This window comes from Bufo gargarizans, chromosome 6 (genome assembly GCF_014858855.1).
Source record: "Bufo gargarizans isolate SCDJY-AF-19 chromosome 6, ASM1485885v1, whole genome shotgun sequence".
Taxonomy (NCBI): Eukaryota; Metazoa; Chordata; class Amphibia; order Anura; family Bufonidae; genus Bufo; species Bufo gargarizans.
In genome coordinates, this window is record NC_058085.1 from 383,455,717 (window position 1) to 383,474,910 (window position 19,194).

A 19,194-nucleotide genomic window follows, 5' to 3' on the forward strand; every position below is an offset into this window, starting at 1 on the left:
CTTTCGGCCTGACCAATGCTCCTGCCGTCTTTCAACATTTCGTTAATGACATTTTTAGTCATCTAATCGGCAGGTTTGTGGTAATATACCTAGATGATATCTTAATTTATTCGTCTGATCTGAAAACACATGAGGAGCATGTCAGACAAGTACTACAGGTCCTACGGACGAATGAATTATATGCTAAAATTGAAAAATGTGTTTTTGCCGTTCAGGAGATACAATTCCTAGGTTATTATTTATCTGCGTCAGGTTTCCGTATGGATCCTAGGAAGGTCCAGGCAATTTTGGATTGGGATCTTCCTGAGAACCTCAAAGCACTACAACGGTTCTTGGGCTTCGCAAATTTCTATAGGAAATTCATTAAAAATTATTCGGTGATCGTAAAACCCCTTACTGATATGACTAGGAAGGGGACTGATTTTTCTAAATGGTCTGACGCCGCTAAAGTTGCTTTTTCCTCTCTAAAAGAGAGGTTTACCTCGGCACCTGTACTAGTCCAACCTGATGTCTCTCAGCCTTTTATTGTTGAAGTCGATGCATCAGAGGTGGGAGTGGGGGCTGTGCTGTCTCAGGGTCCGTCTCCTGGCAAATGGCGTCCTTGTGCTTTCTTTTCTAAAAAACTATCTGCAGCAGAACAGAACTACGATATTGGCAATAGTGAACTGTTAGCTATTAAACTTGCGTTTGAGGAGTGGCGTCACTTTTTAGAGGGGGCAGTCCACCCCGTCACTGTGTTTACAGACCACAAAAATCTGCTGTACCTCGAATCAGCTAAGCGTCTCACCCCTAGACAGGCTAGGTGGTCGCTATTTTTTACCAGGTTTAACTTTGTGATTACCTATCGTCCTGGGGTAAAGAATACCAAGGCTGATGCACTATCTCGTTGTTTCCCTGGAGGGGGTAATGTGAGTGATCCGGTACCCATTCTACAAAGAGGAGTGGTTGTCTCTGCGGTACACTCTGCTTTGGAGGGGAAGGTGTTAGAGGCCCAGGGGGACGCCCCGGTCTCTTGCCCCTCAGAGAAATTGTTTGTACCGTTGAACCTACGTCTCGAATTATTAAAGGAACATCATAATTCGGCACTTGCTGGGCACCCGGGTAGTAAAGCAACCTTAGAGCTATTGTCTCGTCGTTTTTGGTGGCCAAGGTTGCGTCAGGATGTAATGGATTTTGTGTCCTCTTGTTCTACCTGTGCGCGCGCAAAAGTTTCACATACACGTCCTGCAGGGTCTCTATTACCACTCGTCATTCCCAATAGACCATGGACACATCTGTCTATGGATTTTATCACTGACTTACCTTTGTCTGCGGGTAAAACAGTGATTTTGGTAGTAGTGGACAGGTTTAGCAAAATGGCACACTTTATTGCGTTACCCGCACTACCTAATGCTAAAACTCTTGCTCAGGTATTCGTCAGTGAGATCGTGAAGCTTCACGGGGTCCCCTCCGATGTTGTTTCGGATCGGGGAACCCAGTTTATTTCTAAATTTTGGAAAGCTTTTTGTTTCCGTTTGGGGGTTCACTTGTCCTTTTCCTCAGCTTTCCATCCTCAGTCGAATGGACAGACTGAGCGTACCAACCAAAACCTGGAGACATATCTAAGATGTTTTGTGTCTGAAAACCAAGAGTTGTGGTCGTCATATTTACCGTTAGCTGAGTTTGCCATAAATAATCGCTGTCAGGAATCCACTGGCAAGTCACCTTTTCTTGGTGCATATGGTTTTCATCCCCAATTCTGTACTTTCAAAGAGGGGGGGGGTCTTCTGGGGTTCCCGAAGAGGAACGGTTTTCGTCATCTCTTTCATCAGTATGGCAGAAGGTGCAAGCTAACTTGAAAAATATGCGAGGTAAATACAAATGCATGGCTGATAAGAGACGGTCGCCAGGTCCGGACCTAGGAGTGAATGACTATGTGTGGTTGTCTACTAGGAATATCAAGTTGAAGGTTCCCTCTTGGAAACTGGGTCCTAGGTTTATTGGTCCTTACAAGATTGTAGCCATCATCAACCCCGTGGCTTTTCGCCTGGAGTTACCTCAGACTTTTAAAATCCATAATGTCTTTCATAAGTCGTTACTCAAAAAATATGTTCCACCTCTAGAACCGTCACCGCTGCCACCCCCTCCTGTTGTCGTGGATGGTAGTTTGGAATTTCAGATATCCAAAATTGTTAATTCTCATCGGGTCCGCCACTCTCTCCAATATCTGGTGCACTGGAGAGGTTACGGTCCCGAGGAAAGAATGTGGGTTCCTGCGTCTGAGGTAAACGCCGACAGGCTAGTCCGGATTTTTCATGCCTCTCATCCTGAGAGACCTGGTCCTGAGTGTCCGGAGGCCCCTCGTAGAGAGGGGGGTACTGTCACGAGGGTGTCAAGAGCCACGCCTGACTCCGTTGTACCCGGGGTCAGGAGGTCGCAGCGGTTGGCTGCACGCTCTATGTCAGATAGGGAAGTTTCCTTATTGTAGCTTTCTGGGTTTGCTTTACAAACCCTTTTGGCTCACTCAGGGATCCGTAGCTCCTTCTCTCAGCTGTTCCTTGTCCAGCACTCCCAATCCTCCTTATATTCCCCTCTCACACTTCTCTGGTTGCCAGATATAGAGCTTCCTGCCTGGACATCTATTCTGACCCACTGGAGCTGTGTTGCTGCGTTCTCTGAGTGTTGCCTTAGAGCGCTACCCTCCGGATCCCTGTTGGACCTTTGTGGACAATTGTTGCCGTCCACCTGGGTGTTTGTGTTTGTCTGTGTTTGTCTGTCCTCTCCCTGGTGTTTCCCTCTTAGTGCAGTGGTGAGGACTAGCGTTTAGGCACGTGATCGCCAGGGTTTAGGCACGTGATCGCCGCACGGGTGAGGAACCCGTCTAGGGACGTCAGGGCAGGCAGGTGCCAGCTGCAAGGTGAGTTAGGGGTCACCACCTTTCCCTCTCCCTTGGGCAGGGCTTTCCCTGTTTTCCTCCCTGTGCGTGTTGCCGGTCATTACAAGGAGATGCTGTACCGCGTAAATAAACTATGGGGTAAGCATATTGAACAGCTGGAGTGCCCAAGGCGTATCGCAAGCTCGTGTTGGAGTTACCCCACCAACATGTTCTTGGGGGACACCTGGGCCAGCAGAAAAGGCAGGACCAGATTCTACAGCGGTTCTACTGGCCCAGTGTGTTCAGAGAGGTGGAAGAGTATTGCAAGTCTTGCCCAACCTGCCAGGTAACCAGCCCCCAGCCACATTTACTTAGTCCTCTGGTCCCTCTCCCGATTATTGAGGTTCCATTCGAGCGGATCGCTGATAGTGGAGCTTTGTCAGTCTGGGTGTTGGAGCTTGAGAATTTGGGCCAGGACTAGGGCCTGCTATATTGTTTGGGGAAAAAGCACGTGGACTTCTGCTTCACCCAAGGACTTATGTGCTGCAGCCTGGTGTGAACAAACACCAGACTCAAGGTGACAGTTTTTCCCTGAAACTGTCATTTTTGTTGTCACTTTACGTATGTATGAATAAAACACTGCACTGTTTAAGTTAAAGACGTTGTCATTGCCTCTGTACTGCATCCACAAGCCTGTCTACCAGAGCAAATCCCCACACAATCCCCATCCACATGATGTACACTTGCCTAATGATTCAAATGCACATTCCCCAATCTTGATCGGTGGGCCCATTACAGAGGAATTTTTGCTTTTATTTTATGAAAATGGCTTGCTTACTGTATTGAGGGCATCACCTAAAGCACCTCTGCCTTTGGTGGTTGGCCATTTTCCCCTCAGCTTTTAGTCACAGGGCCAGGCAGTGATAACTTAACCACACTTGGCCCTGAACTCTTGCATCTGCTTATTTTCCTCCGGAATCAGCAGGTTCCTTCTCTACAGGAAGTAACAGACCTGTACAGATGACTGCATGGGTATGGGCGTTCAGGGACAGGTGTGATTATGGTACATTGCCATGGTGGTCATTAGAGATGAGCGTGGTTTTAAAAAATTTGATTCGGCTACTTCGCTGAACTTCAACAAGAAATTTGATTTGTTACGAAGTAACAAATCGCAGTCACCACATCACTGCGTGTGAGATTTTGGGCTGTTTCTTCAATCAAGATGGCAACTACAGCCTCTCCACGAGCAAATGGATAAGGTGAGTATGTTTGTTTTTTTAATGCCATTTCAGGAAAAATTTGGAAATTTGGCTTTGGGAAATCTTCCCGAAATTCGGATCGAAGTCTACTTTGTTAACTTCGATTCGCTCAACACTGTTGGCCATGATTGCATACTATAGGAAAAAGTGCTGGCCAGAGAGGCCAGGACCATGGGAGCACACATAAGCCAGCTCTTTTTCCTATAGTGTGCAAGCATGGCCACCTCTGCTGGATTTCAGAGTGGTTTTAACTCATGGATACAAGCAATGTATAATGCAATGGAAAAATACCAAATGCTGTCAACAAGAACCCATTATTCTCAATTATTCCCAACAATTATCCAGTGGAAAGGTGATTTCTCATTAATTTCAATGGGGAATCTCATTGGCTTTATCACATATCTATTGAATATCCAGATCAGATAATTCCTTCTTAACGATTTCTTAAAAATCTTATTATATGATTTTCCATGAAACTCTCTTCGAGAGAAAAAACACCTTCTATCACTTTTATTAATAATATGACAAACCTGGAATTCTGGACAATTGAAGTTGGTCCCAACTGGTACTTGTCCATTGAAGATTGTGTAATTCACATCTCTGACCTCAAGTGTGATATCAACATGAACAGGTTCTGTATGGCGCTTGACCTCCAAGCATCCTCTGGCCATCTCCCCACTCTTTAGAAGAGAAGGGATTGAGAAGACACATTGTCTGTAGAGAGAACAAGACATATGAAGTGGTATGTAGTGTAGAATGAAGCATATGTCAGCTGTTGAGCATGAGTCATATAATACAGAATACAGAGAAAATGTTGCAGTCCTGATGATAGCCTCTACTTAACTACACTACTGGAACCAGCTGAAATGGAAAAGGCTGATACTCAGCCAGAGGTCAGAGTCGAAGGTCACATTAACAATGATACTAACAAAAGCATAAGAAACAAAAGTCACAAACAATATCCAAAGGATTAGAATTAGACTGTCCGAGAAAATGTCACAGCAAAGGAAAAGCATGGATATAGAAATAAAGCAAAAGGGCAGAGTCCAGAGAATCAGAAAGGGATCAGGGCTAGAGGCAAGCACATTTAAGGTGACCGATGTATGGACGGGCAATAAGAGAGCACTGGAGAACAGCAATGGAATTGGTAAGATGCACTGGGTGGTGAAGCTTAAAACCATTAGTAGAAGGTTAGAGGAGGCCCAATAATATCAAATAATCCTTCCTTAGGATGGCTCTGATTTCTCTTATTGATCATATATCCATGGTATGTATGTTTTTATCAATCTCAATGACATAGCAGAGCTGGAGAAGACATAGCTGGTGAGGGTTCAGAGGAGGGCAACTAAAGTAATAACTGGAATGGGTGGATTACAGGACCCAGAAAGATTATCGGTTTAGAAAAAAGACAACTGAGGGGAGATCTAATAACTATTGCATAGTTACAGAGTTACATAGTTGTTAAGGTTAGAAAAAGACAAAAGTCCATCAAGTCCAACCTGTAATCCTGCTATATCGATCCCTGGATCAATGTCCATCTTCCTTTTAAAAAGGGGTTGGGCCAAAGGGAAAGCGTGTGTAGAACAAGATTACTATACATTGTCATAAGCCTCGATGTTATTTTGAATTAAAAAGTCATCTAAATCTTTTTTGAAGCAGATTCACATATCTTACTGTAAAGAATGCTTGTCACCTCTTATGCCTGAATCTTTTTTTCTCCAGTCGTAGGGAGTGGCCCCTTGTTTTTTTAGGGAGTTTAACACAGAATAGCCTCCCTTGATATTTTTTGTATGGTCCGTTTATATATTTGTATAGGTTAATCATGTCCCCCCTTAGACGTCTTTTTTCAAGGCTAAACAAATTCAGTTCATTTAATCTTTGCTCATAACTAAAATCTTCCAGGCTCTTTAAGAGTTTAGTTGTTTAGTTTGCGCTCCTCTGTAGAGTTTAGAGTTTAGTTTGCTCTTCTCTGTACTCTTTCTAACTTCAGGGCATCCTTTTTATGGACTGGTGCCCTGAACTGAACCGTGTATTCCAGTTGAGGCCGCAGCAACGCTTTGTATAGTGGCAATATTGCATCCCTGTCCCACGAGTCCATGCCTCTTTTAATACAAGACAAAATTCTGTTTGCCTTAGAGGCAGCTGACTGGCATTGAATGCTGTTATTTAGTCTGTGATCTACTAATACACCCAGATCCTTCTCAACAAGTGACTCTCACAGTTTTACTCCCCCTAGGACATATGCTGCATGCAAATAATTAGCCCCCAAGTGCATAACTTTACATTTACTGTACCTATATTGAACCTCATTTGCCAAGTGGAGGCCCAAACAGTAAGTTTGTCCAATTCAGCTTGTAGCTTATTAACATCTTCCATAGACTGGATTGTATTACAAAGTTTAGTGTAATCTGCAAAAATAGAAGCAGCACTACTACTCCCATCCTCTGTCATTAATGATAAAGTTAAATAATAGCGTACCCAGCACAGAACATTGGGGTACACCACTTATAACCGGGGACCATTCAGAGTAGGAATCATTGACCATAACTCTTTGGATATGATCATGAAACCAATTTCAAACCAATTCAATAGACCTCAATTTACCCATTAGTTGTCCATGTGGGACAGTATCAAACGCCTTTGCAAAGTCCAAAAAACACAATATCGACAGCCTTCTCTCTGTCCAGGCTTCTACTCACCTCCTCTTAGTAAAATCATGTTGGCTATCACTTAATATATTATTGACAATTACATAATCCTGTATGTAGTCCCGTAGAAGGCCCTCAAACATTTTTGCCACTATGGATGTTAAGCTAACTGGTCTATAATTTCCTGGTGAAGACCTAGCACCCTTTTTGAAAATGGGCACCAAATTGGTACAGCGCCTGTCATTAAAGAATTTGTAAATATTATGAACAGAGGCAAAGCAATAACTGAACTGAGCTCCTTGCTAATTTTTTATTTTTTTTTAGCATATTAAGGAAAATATCTACAGTCAGCCAGGTAAGTATGTTATTTGAGGTATTTTGGCAAGTGGCACCACTCTCATGAAATGCCCTCTCTTCTTTTGTATATACAGAGCTAAAAAAAAACATTTAGGAGCTCTGCCTTCTCTCGATCCCCAGTGACCAACGCCCCGTTACCATCATTTAGGGCTCCAACATGTTCAGACCTTGTTTTTTTTGCATTTATGTATTCGAAGAAAGTTAAATAATGTATTTCTTTATACTTTTTAAAGGCTACAGCTGCCCCCTCCGATTTGTGTTTCTTAAAGGCCCTCTTTTTGTCATGTATTGCGCTTATTACACTATTTTTAAGCCATGTGGGGTTTAATTTTATTCGCTTGTACATGTTACCTCTAGGAATGTATTTAACAATCTATCCAAAGTAGATTTAAAGAACTCCCAATTAGCATTAGTGTCATTATGTGACAATAGTTGCTCCCAGTCTATGTCCTGAACTGCAGCACTTAACTGTGTGAAATTCGCCTTTTTGAAATTAAGTGTTTTTGCCCTACCAACCTGAGTTTGTTTTTTACAGTTGGAATATACAGGTGAAACTCGAAAAATTAGAATATTGTGCAAAAGTTCATTGCTTTCAGTAATGCAACTTAAAATTAGAATTTTGTGAAAAGGTTTAATATTCTCGGCTCAGTGTCACAATCTAGTCAGCTAATAAATTCATACCCCCTCAACAAAGGGTACCTGAAATTGTGACTTTGGGGTTTCATAAGCTGTAAGCCATAATCATCCAAATTATAACAAATAAAGGCTTAAAATATCTCGCTTTGCATGTAATGAGTCTATCTAATATTTTAGTTTCACCTTTTAAGTTGCATTACTGAAATAAATGAACTTTGCACGATATTCTAATTTTTCGAGTTTGACCTGTAATTATATTGTGTTCACTATTACCAAGGCTTTCATGGACAGTGACATTTCTCACAAGCTCTGCATTGTTAGAAATGACTAGATCCAGAAGAGCATCGGCTCTAGTAGGATCTTCTACAAACTGGCCCATAAAAATACCCATAAAATTATCACACCAATAATTATTTTTTCATAATTTTTTTCCCTCTGAATTTCCATTCACAAGGTTTCAACACCCTCACAACCTTCATCGACAATTGTTTCTTTCACACTTACTTTCCTATCACTCCTGGCTTGCAAACATACACCACCACCTTTGCGTTTATCCCTATCGTTTCTAAAGAGTGTAAAACCTTGAAGATTTACAGCCCAACCATGAAAAGAGTCCAGCCTTGTCTCAGCAACACCAACTGGATCAATATGTTTCTCCAGTCCCATTTTGTTTGCTAGACTTCTGGCATTTAAGAACATACATTTTAAGTTGTCATCAAATTTTACTTTTAGGAAATGTATTTTTTTATTTTTTTAATGATCATTTTTTCCTCCTTCAGAATTGGTTTGTGACTGACAGATCTCCTTATCCACTTTTCTAATGCTCCCCCCATCATCCATTCCCCGCACCAATATATTCTGACCCCTCTCTAACATGTCTACCTCCATATTTATAGCGATATCCTCCCCCCTCATCCCTAGTTTAAATGCATTGCCACCCCAGCCAGAAATCTCTCACCCAACACAGCAGCTCCCCTTCCATTGAGGTGCAAATTATCTGCGGAAAACTGTTTGTACCCCAGTGAAAAGTCAGCCCAGTGGTCTTGGAACCCAAACCCTTCTGCTCTACACCAACCCTTAAGCCATGCATTTAACTCCCTAAACTCCCGCTGACAGCCCTGTGTAGCACATGGCACAGGCAGTATTTCAGAGAACACTACCTTGGAGGTCCTTCCCTTCAGTTTACAGCCTAATTTTTTAAAATATCCTTAAGGACGTTCCGCCTACTATTTATTTTGTCGTTGGTACCAACATGGACCACGACAGCTGGGTCATCTCCAGCCCTTTCCAGTAATTTATCCACCCGTTCCACTACATGCCGAACTGTGGCACTAGGGAGACCGCAAACTATTCGGCTGTGGCGGTCTTGGTCACAAATTATTCTATACGTCTACCTGATTATAAAATCCCCTATAACCACTAACTGTCTAGGCCTACCTGCACTACCATCCCCCCCCCCCCCCCGACTACTAGCTAGGCTGTTCTACCAGCTGTTAGGGACACAGTATACGCTAGGGCTGCCATTTCTAAAAACTGACACCCTTGCATCATTGCCCAACTTGCCAATCTTGCTTGGAAGCACAGAAACAAGATTGGCCTTCCTCCTCTTGGATCCCTTTCTACTCCCTCTAAATACATTAACCCAGCTACAGTACTTGCCTGTTCCTGATGATCCACCAACTGATCTCCAATTTCCATATCTACCCCACTAACTGCTTGCTCAGTGAGCAGCATGCTCCTCTCATGATTGTCAATCGCCCTCGGTGTTGCATTTTGCTCTTCCAGATCTCTAACACAAGCTTCCAGATGGGCAACATGCTCACACCTTTTACAACGGTATTCACCCTGGAACACCTGCTCCAGTCGTGCATACATATGGAAGACTGTGCACTGAAGAAAATCTCCAATGTTGCTTTGACCTACAAACTTAAAATAAGGAGGGTAAGCTTGTAGCAATATGGAAAATGAATGTAAAATTGTAAAAAAGAAAGGGTAACCTTTCAAAAGTTCATAATGGGTCCTATTAACCTCAAGGAAAATGAGGATACCCATGGTAGACATTCTGTATTTCTATCCAGCTGAGAAGAGGCACAGACACCCCTTTAGATCTCTTATTTGAAGCCTTTAAAGAGAATCCCTTGCTCAACTTCTCTATATTTCCTATCAACTTCAATCGAGAATGACCCATGCATGTTCAGACACTTCTCTAATATGGGGTTACGATAAAGGACAGCAAGGTCCTAGTTCCCTCTCATGCAGCAGAGTGGCCTTTAGGTCCCTCAGTCACCAAGAATTGGGGAGTGACTGCTACCTCTGTGCCCACTGTAGCTACATCCGTGGAGGGAACCTTAAAAATTATTTTCTCTGGTTTGTCCAAAGAATCCAAGACCAACATAGTGCAATAGTGGAAGATAATTAGAGATAAGCAAATTTCTCAAAAATTCGATTCCGTCAATTCGCTGAATTTTCTGAAAATATTTGATTCAATCAGAATTTATTTGTGGTGAATTGCATTAAAAACAGCTATTTCCTGGCTGCAGAGAGCCTGTAAAGTGGTGTAGAACACTGTGTACTGCAGTAACACACATAGAGTCTGCTGTGGTAGTGAAACAATACTGTGAGTCAGTATGACTCGCAGATGACAGGCGTCGCTCTTAGAATCACTTCACACTTCACTCATTTGGTCAATTATGGGGCCAAAACTGACCTAATAACTCAAGTGTGAACTCAGCCTTACAGGTCATGTTAGTGCCAGGTATGAAGAATCATGCAGAGGCCCAAGGTCCTACTATAGCGTGAAAGCATGCACTCCTTTTACACAGTTGTCAGCACAATGAAGTCTTTCCTAGCACTGTCCCTAGCGCCTGCTGATGTCTCTCCCTGCACTAAGTACACTGGAAAATGGCAGAATCCTAGATGGCTGAGGCTATTTATAGGGCTGTGACATCACAGGGCTGGTTGCATGCCTGGCAGTGTGGGTGATCCCTCTATCCCAGAGTACTTTTCTCCATGTCCTTACATGTGCAGCAGACATTTTAGGAAAAAATTTGATTCGTTACCACAAAGAGTGAGGAAATTTTTCCCGAAATTCGGATGGAATACACCTTTGTCAACTTCGATTAGCTCATCTCTAAAGGTAATCATAACCTGGTAAATGTAGTATGATATGTGGAAATAGGGATTATTTTGTCTCCTCAGTTTCTATATTCGAGAACAAGTCATTGGAGATTCTGGGAATTCTGAAATACTGGAAATGCAAGTTCTCTCTTTGGGACAGCATGACACAGAAATGTTCACGCGCATGGCTGATTTCTATGTATACATGTAGCAATCCGCCTGTAAACTTGTGTAATTAACTGCTACATTGTAATAATATGTCCTCAGCGTAATAACAGGATTTCTGCACATCCTGTACATTGCCTAATGTTTTGGATCTATGCTCTTGCTTTACAATATATTAGTCTGTTATCCCACAGGTTCCTAATAAATCGAGTGAATGCAAAAATGTTGGCTGTTCACATTTTCCTACAGAACAGGTAAGACAACATCTTCAAAAAAATTCTCATCTAATCGTAATACAATAATAGTCTATTCAATCTAAAAAGCGGGAGGCTGTAATAAATGAGATCATGTTCTCGTCACTGCAACCAGAAGACTTCTGTTTAGTAAACACAAGAAGATCAGCAAATATGGCCTAATGTCAAGGGATGGAAAGAAGGAATGGACAGAGAGGGAAGGAATAGGCACAGATAGCAGATAGACAGAATGACAGACAGATAGATAATCCACTGTCAGCGTATGGAAGCAGAGACAGCTGACAGAAAGCGGGACATAGCTCCCCCGTACTGGTACAGCCACTGTAATCCAGGACTGTCCTGCTGGATCCAGGACGGTTGGGAGGTATGAGATAGGTAGATAGATAGTACTAGTTTGCCAGCCACTGAGGACAGGATCAGATCATCAAAAATGATTAAAAGAAAACCTGCTCTGGTAAACTGGTAGCTGCTCTGTGATTGGTGGCTATAGGCAACAAAGACAGTTTATGTTTGAGAGAGTTGAGAAGTGTAATACCCAGGCCTGTCTGCAGGGGTCCTGCTGTCTGGCATGTGTATCTAAGCCTATCATCTGTGATACTGTCTCAGATAGGCAATACATTTCCTGTCATGCCATATAAAGTGACAAAGTAGCCTTCAATACCTATGAAAGTGACTATGCAGCTTGCAAAACATGCTGGGATTTGTAGTTCTACACATATACAAGTATAATATTATCTGACTTACGGCTCAGATCTCCCTCCAGTGATGAAGCACAGGAGAGCCAGGCTCAGGACGATCCTCTGGAGGTACATGCTGACAGATACCTCAAGCTCTCACCTGTTGCAACTTATTCTGCTCCACCGATCTATATGTACCAGGGAAAAGGGTGGAGACTTCCTTGTTTCTCACAGTACTGTGGGAGTAGATTCTGTTCAAGCTATTGTATGAGCTGAGGAGACTTGTGGACACAACGAGGACCTTGTCAATACAGAAGGAGCCATGCCAGCGGAAAAATAATCAGGTCCTGTTCATGAGCAAGAATTGGAATATCTCAAAAATAAAACCACCACTAGTCTGTACATCTGGCCTACAGAAAGCTGACAACCAGCAGAGCTGCCACTGCAGCTCCGTGAGGGGCTTCATGTCCACATACAAAATAATTCCTATAATTCAACATCTGATAATCTAGAAAGTAGGACCTCTGAATGCACCTGAACATTCATTTCATAATTAGATGGGGGGGCAGATGCACATTGAGGTACCTTGGGGCTTAAATGCCCCAAATTTACCAACAAAATGTTGGTAAGTATGTTTGGGCCCTCAGAGGAAATCATTCTGATGGTCCATTCTCCATTTATATAAAATGTTGGCTCTTTATGTTAAGGTAAACTCTGCTATTATTGCACATGCAGACCAGATCAAAGGCTTTGATTAATGTTAATAGAAGGCCCTGGGCAAAAAATGTAACTTGGATGCCCAGCAGGAACACAAACTCAACCTGATTTTTATCACATCATATAAAGGGGAGATGGTCTTGACAGAAGTTGTTGGAGGCCCCTATACCATATCTGGAACACTAACCCCACCTGACTTCTACCACACCATGCATAGGAGGGTTACCATAAGGCAATGCGTGATGTGAACACATTGCACCCGCACTGAATCCGGACCCATTCATTTCTATGGGGCTGTGCACATGAGCGGTGATTTTCACGCATCACTTGTGCGTTGCGTGAAAATCCCAGCATGCTCCTCTTTGTGCGTTTTTCACGTTACGCAGGCCCCATAGAAGTGAATGGGGCTGCGTGAAAATCTCAAGCATCCGCAAGCAAGTGTGGATGGGGTGCGATTTTCACGCATGGTTGCTAGAAGATGATCGGGATGGGGACCCGATCTTTATTATTTTCCCTTATAACATGGATATAAGGGAAAATAATAGCATTCTTAGTACAGAATGCTAAGTAAATTATAGATTTAAACTCACCTTATCCACTTGTTCGCGCAGCCATGGTGATGGATCATGTGATGGACCATGTGAAGTGCGCAGTGACGTCACCAAAGGTCCTTTTCTCACAGGTCATCAAAGAAGAAGAAAGAAGAGAAGCCGGCTGCGCGAACAAGTGGATTAAGGTGAGTTTAATTTATTCATTTTTTTTAACCCCTCCATCTCTAATTTACTTAGCATTCTGTATTAAGAATGCTATTATTTTTCATTATAACCATGTTATAAGGGAAAATAATTAAATTTACACAACACCGATCCCAAACCCGAACTTCTGTGAAAAAGTCTGGGTTCGGGTATGGGTACCAAACATGCCGATTTTTGTCACACGCGTGCAAAACGCATTAAAACACTTTGCACTCGCGTGGAAAAATCACGCATTTTCCCGCGATGCACCTGCTTCCTAACCGGCCCTCACACGCGACGCCTGTGTGAAAGAGGCCTAACTACTAAAATTTATAGAGTTTTCCATTACTTAACCTCATGGATTCTGTTATTTGGGCTTTAATATAAACATTTTCCATTCCTTGACTGTCGATGAGCCTATTGTTTTGCCCGTATTATAAACTACCTGAAGGACCTGGCTTCGCTCGGGTATATTTAATCTATTTAATTTAATGTTTGTGTGTGTGTCGTTAAAAGATATCAACACTATCCACTATAACAGTGACATCTACAGCGCCCCGCCCCCAAAACAGTGACCTCCACAGCCCCCACCCCTTAACACTGACCCCCCCCCACAGTGCCCCATCCCTTAAAATTGGACCTCCACAGCAGCCCACCCGCTTAACTTTGACCTTTACAGCATCCTTCCCCTTTAACAGTGACTTTCACAGCATAACACCCCCTTGACAGTGACCTCCACAGGGGCCCGCCCCCTTAACAGGGGCATGTCCTTTTGAACAGCTCACTCTAAGACAGCAGAAATCCTTGTCGGCTCAGGAGTGGGAGGGGGCATGTCCTAACCAGTTATAGGAGTGGCTTAGCAAGACCTAGAAGTTGATTTTTAACTTCTTTTTTTAAAATCTGTCGGCTGAGGTGTGGGAGGGTTGTGGCCTAATCGAATCGGGGGCGTGTCCTTTTGAACAGCTCACTCTAAGACAGCAGCACTGTGCTGTCTGAGTGTGAGCTGCAGGGAGAAATTCACCCTCTCTCCCATTCTTGCACCTGACAGAAGTTGATTTTTACCTTCATTTTTTCAATCCTCGTCGGCTCAGGAGTGGGAAGGGGCGTGGCCTAACCGGATCCGGAGCGTGTCCTTTTGAACAGCTCATTCTAAGACAGCAGCACTGTGCTGTCTGAGTGTAAGCTACAGGGAGAAAGTCACCCTCCCTCCCACCTCTGCAGCTGACAGAAGTTGATTTTTACCTTCATTTTTTCAATCCCTGTCGGCTGAGGAGTGGAGGGGGCGTGGCCTAACCGGATCGGGAGCGTGTCCTTCTGAACAGCTCACTCTAAGGGTCCATTCACACGTCCTTAGAATGGGTCCGCATCTGTTCCGCAATTATGCGGAATGGGTGTAGACCCATTCATTCTGTATGGGGCCGGAAGAGATAATGGCAGCACACAGTGTGCTGTCCACATCCGCCTTTCCGGAGTGCAGCCCGGACTTCCGGTCTGCAGCACCGGAAAAAAAATAGAGCATGTCCTATTCTTGTTCGCAATTGCGGACAAGAATAGGCATTTCTATGGGGGTGCCGGCCGGGTGTATTGCGGAACCGTAAAGCACTACAGACATCTGAATGGAGCCTAAGACAGCAGCACTGTGCTGTGTGAGTGTAAGCTGCAGGGAGAAAGTCACCCTCCCACCCCTGCAGCTGACAGAAGTTGATTTTTACCTTAATTTTTTCAATTCCTGTCGGCTCAGGAGTGGGAGGGGGCGTGGCCTAACCAGATCATGGGCGTGGCTTAGCGGGGCATGGTGGCAGGGTTTTAAGTCTGAGGGTGGACACATTGTGGCAGGGGGCGTGTCTGGGCTCCTTCCTGCAAGAGTGACTTCCTTACTGGCTCATTTGCATACCAAATAAACTGGATTTTCAGAGAATAAAATCATCTATTGCTGGAACAAAGGCACATCTTGAAATAAGGTACTAAGTGCTATTAGGCCATAGCTTTACTTTAATAGCAATTATCCTGGTGACAGATTTCCTTTAACGCTCTCCTACAGCAGTGAAGATAAATGGCTGGGTTGTTATGGAAACCTGGAGTAAAACTGTGTATGTATATGTGGAGACTGGAGGACCTGCGAGCTTCTATTGGCTAATGCATTTTTGGGGAATATCTCAGGAATGGTAGGTACATCTTAGAGAGCTGAGACCTGGTCTAAAACCTTCCCGGACACCTGATGTACCTGTGTGCCAAATTTCGTGATTGTAAATGCGACGGTACAGATTCCTTTTACACACACACACACATACACAGCTTTATATATTAGATATGTTCCATACCTAGAGCTCATAGATAGTGTTGGTTGGTTTTACTATAAAGATTTTCCATACCTTGTTTGGGTCTTACTATGAAGGTTTTCCATACATTGACCTCATTGATCCTCTTGTTTGAGCCCTACTATCATGATTTTCCATACCTTGATATCACGGATCCAGTACTTTGAGTCTTGCTATAAAAAATTGCCATACCTTAACCTCATTGATCCTGTTGTTTGGGTCTTACTATCAAGATTTTCTATACCTTGACCTCATGGATCAGTTTGTTTGGGCCTTACTACCAAGATTTTCCATTCCTTGACCTCATGAATTCTGTTGGTTGGGTGTTTCTATGAAGATTTTCCATATCTTGCCCTCATTGATTCTGTTTTTGGGCCCTACTATCAAAATTTCCCATTCATTGATATCATGATTCTTGTTGTTTTGGATTTACTATCGAGATTTTCCATACCTTGATCTTGTGGATCCTGTTTTTGGGATCTTAAAGGAATTCTGTCACCTCGTTTTAGCTTATAGAGCTGCGAACATGCACGGCTAGATCGCCGTAATATACCTGTCCCATAAAGCTGTGTCCTGGAGAGCACCCGACAGGGTAAGGAGGGTGATGAGGGACTGTTGGTCCCCCTTCCCCCTCCCCCCCTTATGTTTCCCTGGTTAGGGGTAAAGAATAGGCCCTGGTTAGTGGTTAGGAAGGAGAATAGTAAGGGGTTAAAGAAGTGGTAAGTGGAGTAAGGAAGGAAGGGGAGAGCCGGTGGGAGGAGGAGTATGGGTGGATATATATAGGAGAGGTCAGTGTAAGGACTTCCTCTTGACAGGGTAAGCCGAGTTGCCCGCCCTCCCGCCCTTAGGGTTTAGGTTTATTTTTATATCAGATTTATTTTTATACGTTTATCAAATAATATATAAAAAAAATAATAATGGTCATATGTGGTTTCAAGACCAGTTCGGTTCATTATGTCTCTCTTTTGAGGTTCGGTGAGAGGTGGAAAGTGGAAGTCACAGCTGGCGACATTTGAAAAGGAAAGTTTGTGGTGAAGAGTTATTGGCGTACATACACCCTGGGGAGCCAGGGTGGTATACCGCATCGGAGGAATGGTTCGTGGAGGAGGTGGTGTTTTTTTATACCGTTTTGTTAAAGAAAAAATTAGCTGTGGCCGATCATCACCCAGTAAAGGATTGGTTGATAAAACTAAGTTTTAGGAGTCTTTTTTGGGTTAAGTTGGAGGGGACGGTGGGGTCCTCCCTCCTTTCCCTCTTTGCCCCATCCCCATTTTAGTACCAGCAGTCTTTTATTGTGTTTAAAAAATAATTTTATAGATGTAAATGAACCTGGTAAGGAGCCCAAGAGGCTGTACTAACCTTCTTGGAGCCCAGCCACGCCTCCTGTGAAGGAGCCCAGCACCGCCTGCATCCTCCAAAACTCCTCCTTGCTCACAGTTAGATTGCTGTAATCTCGCGATGCGCGAGCTTGCACATGCGCAGTTCCTTCCCTGCGGCTGATGCATGCACAGGGAAGGAACACTATATCAGCACTGAGCATGTGCGAGCTCGCGCATCGCGAGATAACGGCAATCTAACTGTGAGCAAGGAGGAGATTCGGAGGACGCAGGCGGTGCTGGGCGTGGCTGGGCTCAAAGAAGGTTAGTACAGCCCCTTGGGCTCCTTACCAGGGTCATTTGCATATCTATAAAATCTTTTTTTAAACACAATAAAAGGACACAGCTTTATGGGACAGGTATATTGCGGACATGCTAGCGGCGATCTAGCCATGCATGTCTGCAGCTCTATAAGCTATAACAAGGTGAGAGAGATTAATATTAAGCCAGAGCCTGGGCCAGCTAAAGGATCTTTCTGTGTAATGGTGGACCAACCTAACCATGAAGATTTGGGGTACAGCCACACATTCAGATTTCCTAATACAGGTTTCAAACCCAAAATCATAAGTGGATACATCTTATTTTTTTAATTCACTACTGGTTTTGGCTTCCTCTTTTCAAAAGCCCTATTGCAGTCAGATTTTGGGTGAAATTTCAGAAGGTCTCTTCATTGATTCTCCAACCTGCCACTTAAACTCTAGTAACCCAGGTTAATCTGTTCACTATATAAGGTAAGCCTCAGGCGACAACCACACAGCTGCACTATAGCATTCAGTGTTGCATCTGTAATAACAAAAAAATTCTACTCTGTTAGGTCCATCGAAGGCTGACCTTCTGTCCATGTAATTCTTGAGACTAGGGATGAGCGACTTCAGATTATAGATAGAAATCACTTCGCTCAAAACTTTGTCGGTAATGAAGTCGACTTCGGATGCCGTTTTAAAATGATTTTCCAGTTTAATAATGAAATGCCAAAGTTATTCACCGAAGTCTCACGACACTTCGGTGATGACTAGAGATGAGCAGATTTTTCAAAAATTTGATTCGGATGCTTCACCGAATTTCCCTCAAAAAATTATTTTGATTCGAATAAATTTGTCACAAACCATGGCTGTAGAGAGCCTGTATATGGGTGTACAACACTGTGCATTGCAGAAACATGCAGAGCTAGTCCGCTGTGGTAGTGAAACTGTTACTGTTAGTGTTGATCGAGCACGGGTGCTTGGGTGCTCTGGCCGAACACATCGGGATGCTCGGATGCTCTACCGAGCACCCGAGTATAAGGAAAGTCAAGGGGAGAACCCGAGCATTATACCAGGCGCCCCCTGCTCTGAAGAGGGGAGGGTGCCTGGTTCATAGGAAAAGGTCAGAAATTTATGGAAACACCACCAAAATGTTTCAGGAACAGCATGGGGAGGATGTCTCTATGCATCTTGGACTCCCAGGTCGCTGCTGGGAACCATGTTGTCCGAGTAGTATGCCACTTTTACAGACTGACAATAATACACACAAAACCCCCCCAAAAAAAAATTTGAGGAAAAATTGTTAAGAAACATTCTTTCCTGTTTATTTACTTGTATATAAAGTGCACGTGCTGCCAAAAATTGCAAGGAAGAGGTACTCCGATACAACCTGTATATCACATAATGGAGGGCCTCATTCACATTGTGGTACAATAGTTCAGGTAGTGGGACTCCTACACTCAAAGTCTATGCACTAAGTGTAAGGGCTGCCAAAAATTACAAGGAACCAGCACGCCAGAAAACCCATTGTTACACATAAAATAGGGCATAATACACACCCTTGAAAAATTATGATTGTTGGCCTGCTGGTGACCCTCAAACACATTTAGAGCAAGGGCCTGCTGATCTGACCATCTAAAACATTAGGGGCGAGGGCCTGCTGCCGCATTGGTAACTCTAGATAACCTCTGGGCAATTGCATGTCCCCGTGACGGCTTACGATCCATCCTTTAGATGTTCTTTTCTGCGCCTACCATGGTGATCACGGGTAACGGGGAATCAGGGTTCGATGCCGGAGAGGGAGCCTGAGAAACAGCTACCAGCTCCAAGGGAAGTCAAT

The 19,194-nt window shown here is 43.6% G+C and overlaps 1 protein-coding gene across 1 annotated transcript in view; it reads right to left on the minus strand.

Moving 5' to 3' along the window:
- Positions 1-12,155, minus strand: part of LOC122940820 (ovostatin-like) — a 105,338-nt gene extending 93,183 nt beyond the window's left edge. The window contains 2 exon segments of the mRNA XM_044297605.1: positions 4,644-4,827; positions 12,035-12,155. Coding sequence (XP_044153540.1) covers positions 4,644-4,827; positions 12,035-12,102 — 252 coding nt within the window. The 5' untranslated portion in view covers positions 12,103-12,155.
- Positions 12,156-19,194: the final 7,039 nt, after the last annotated feature.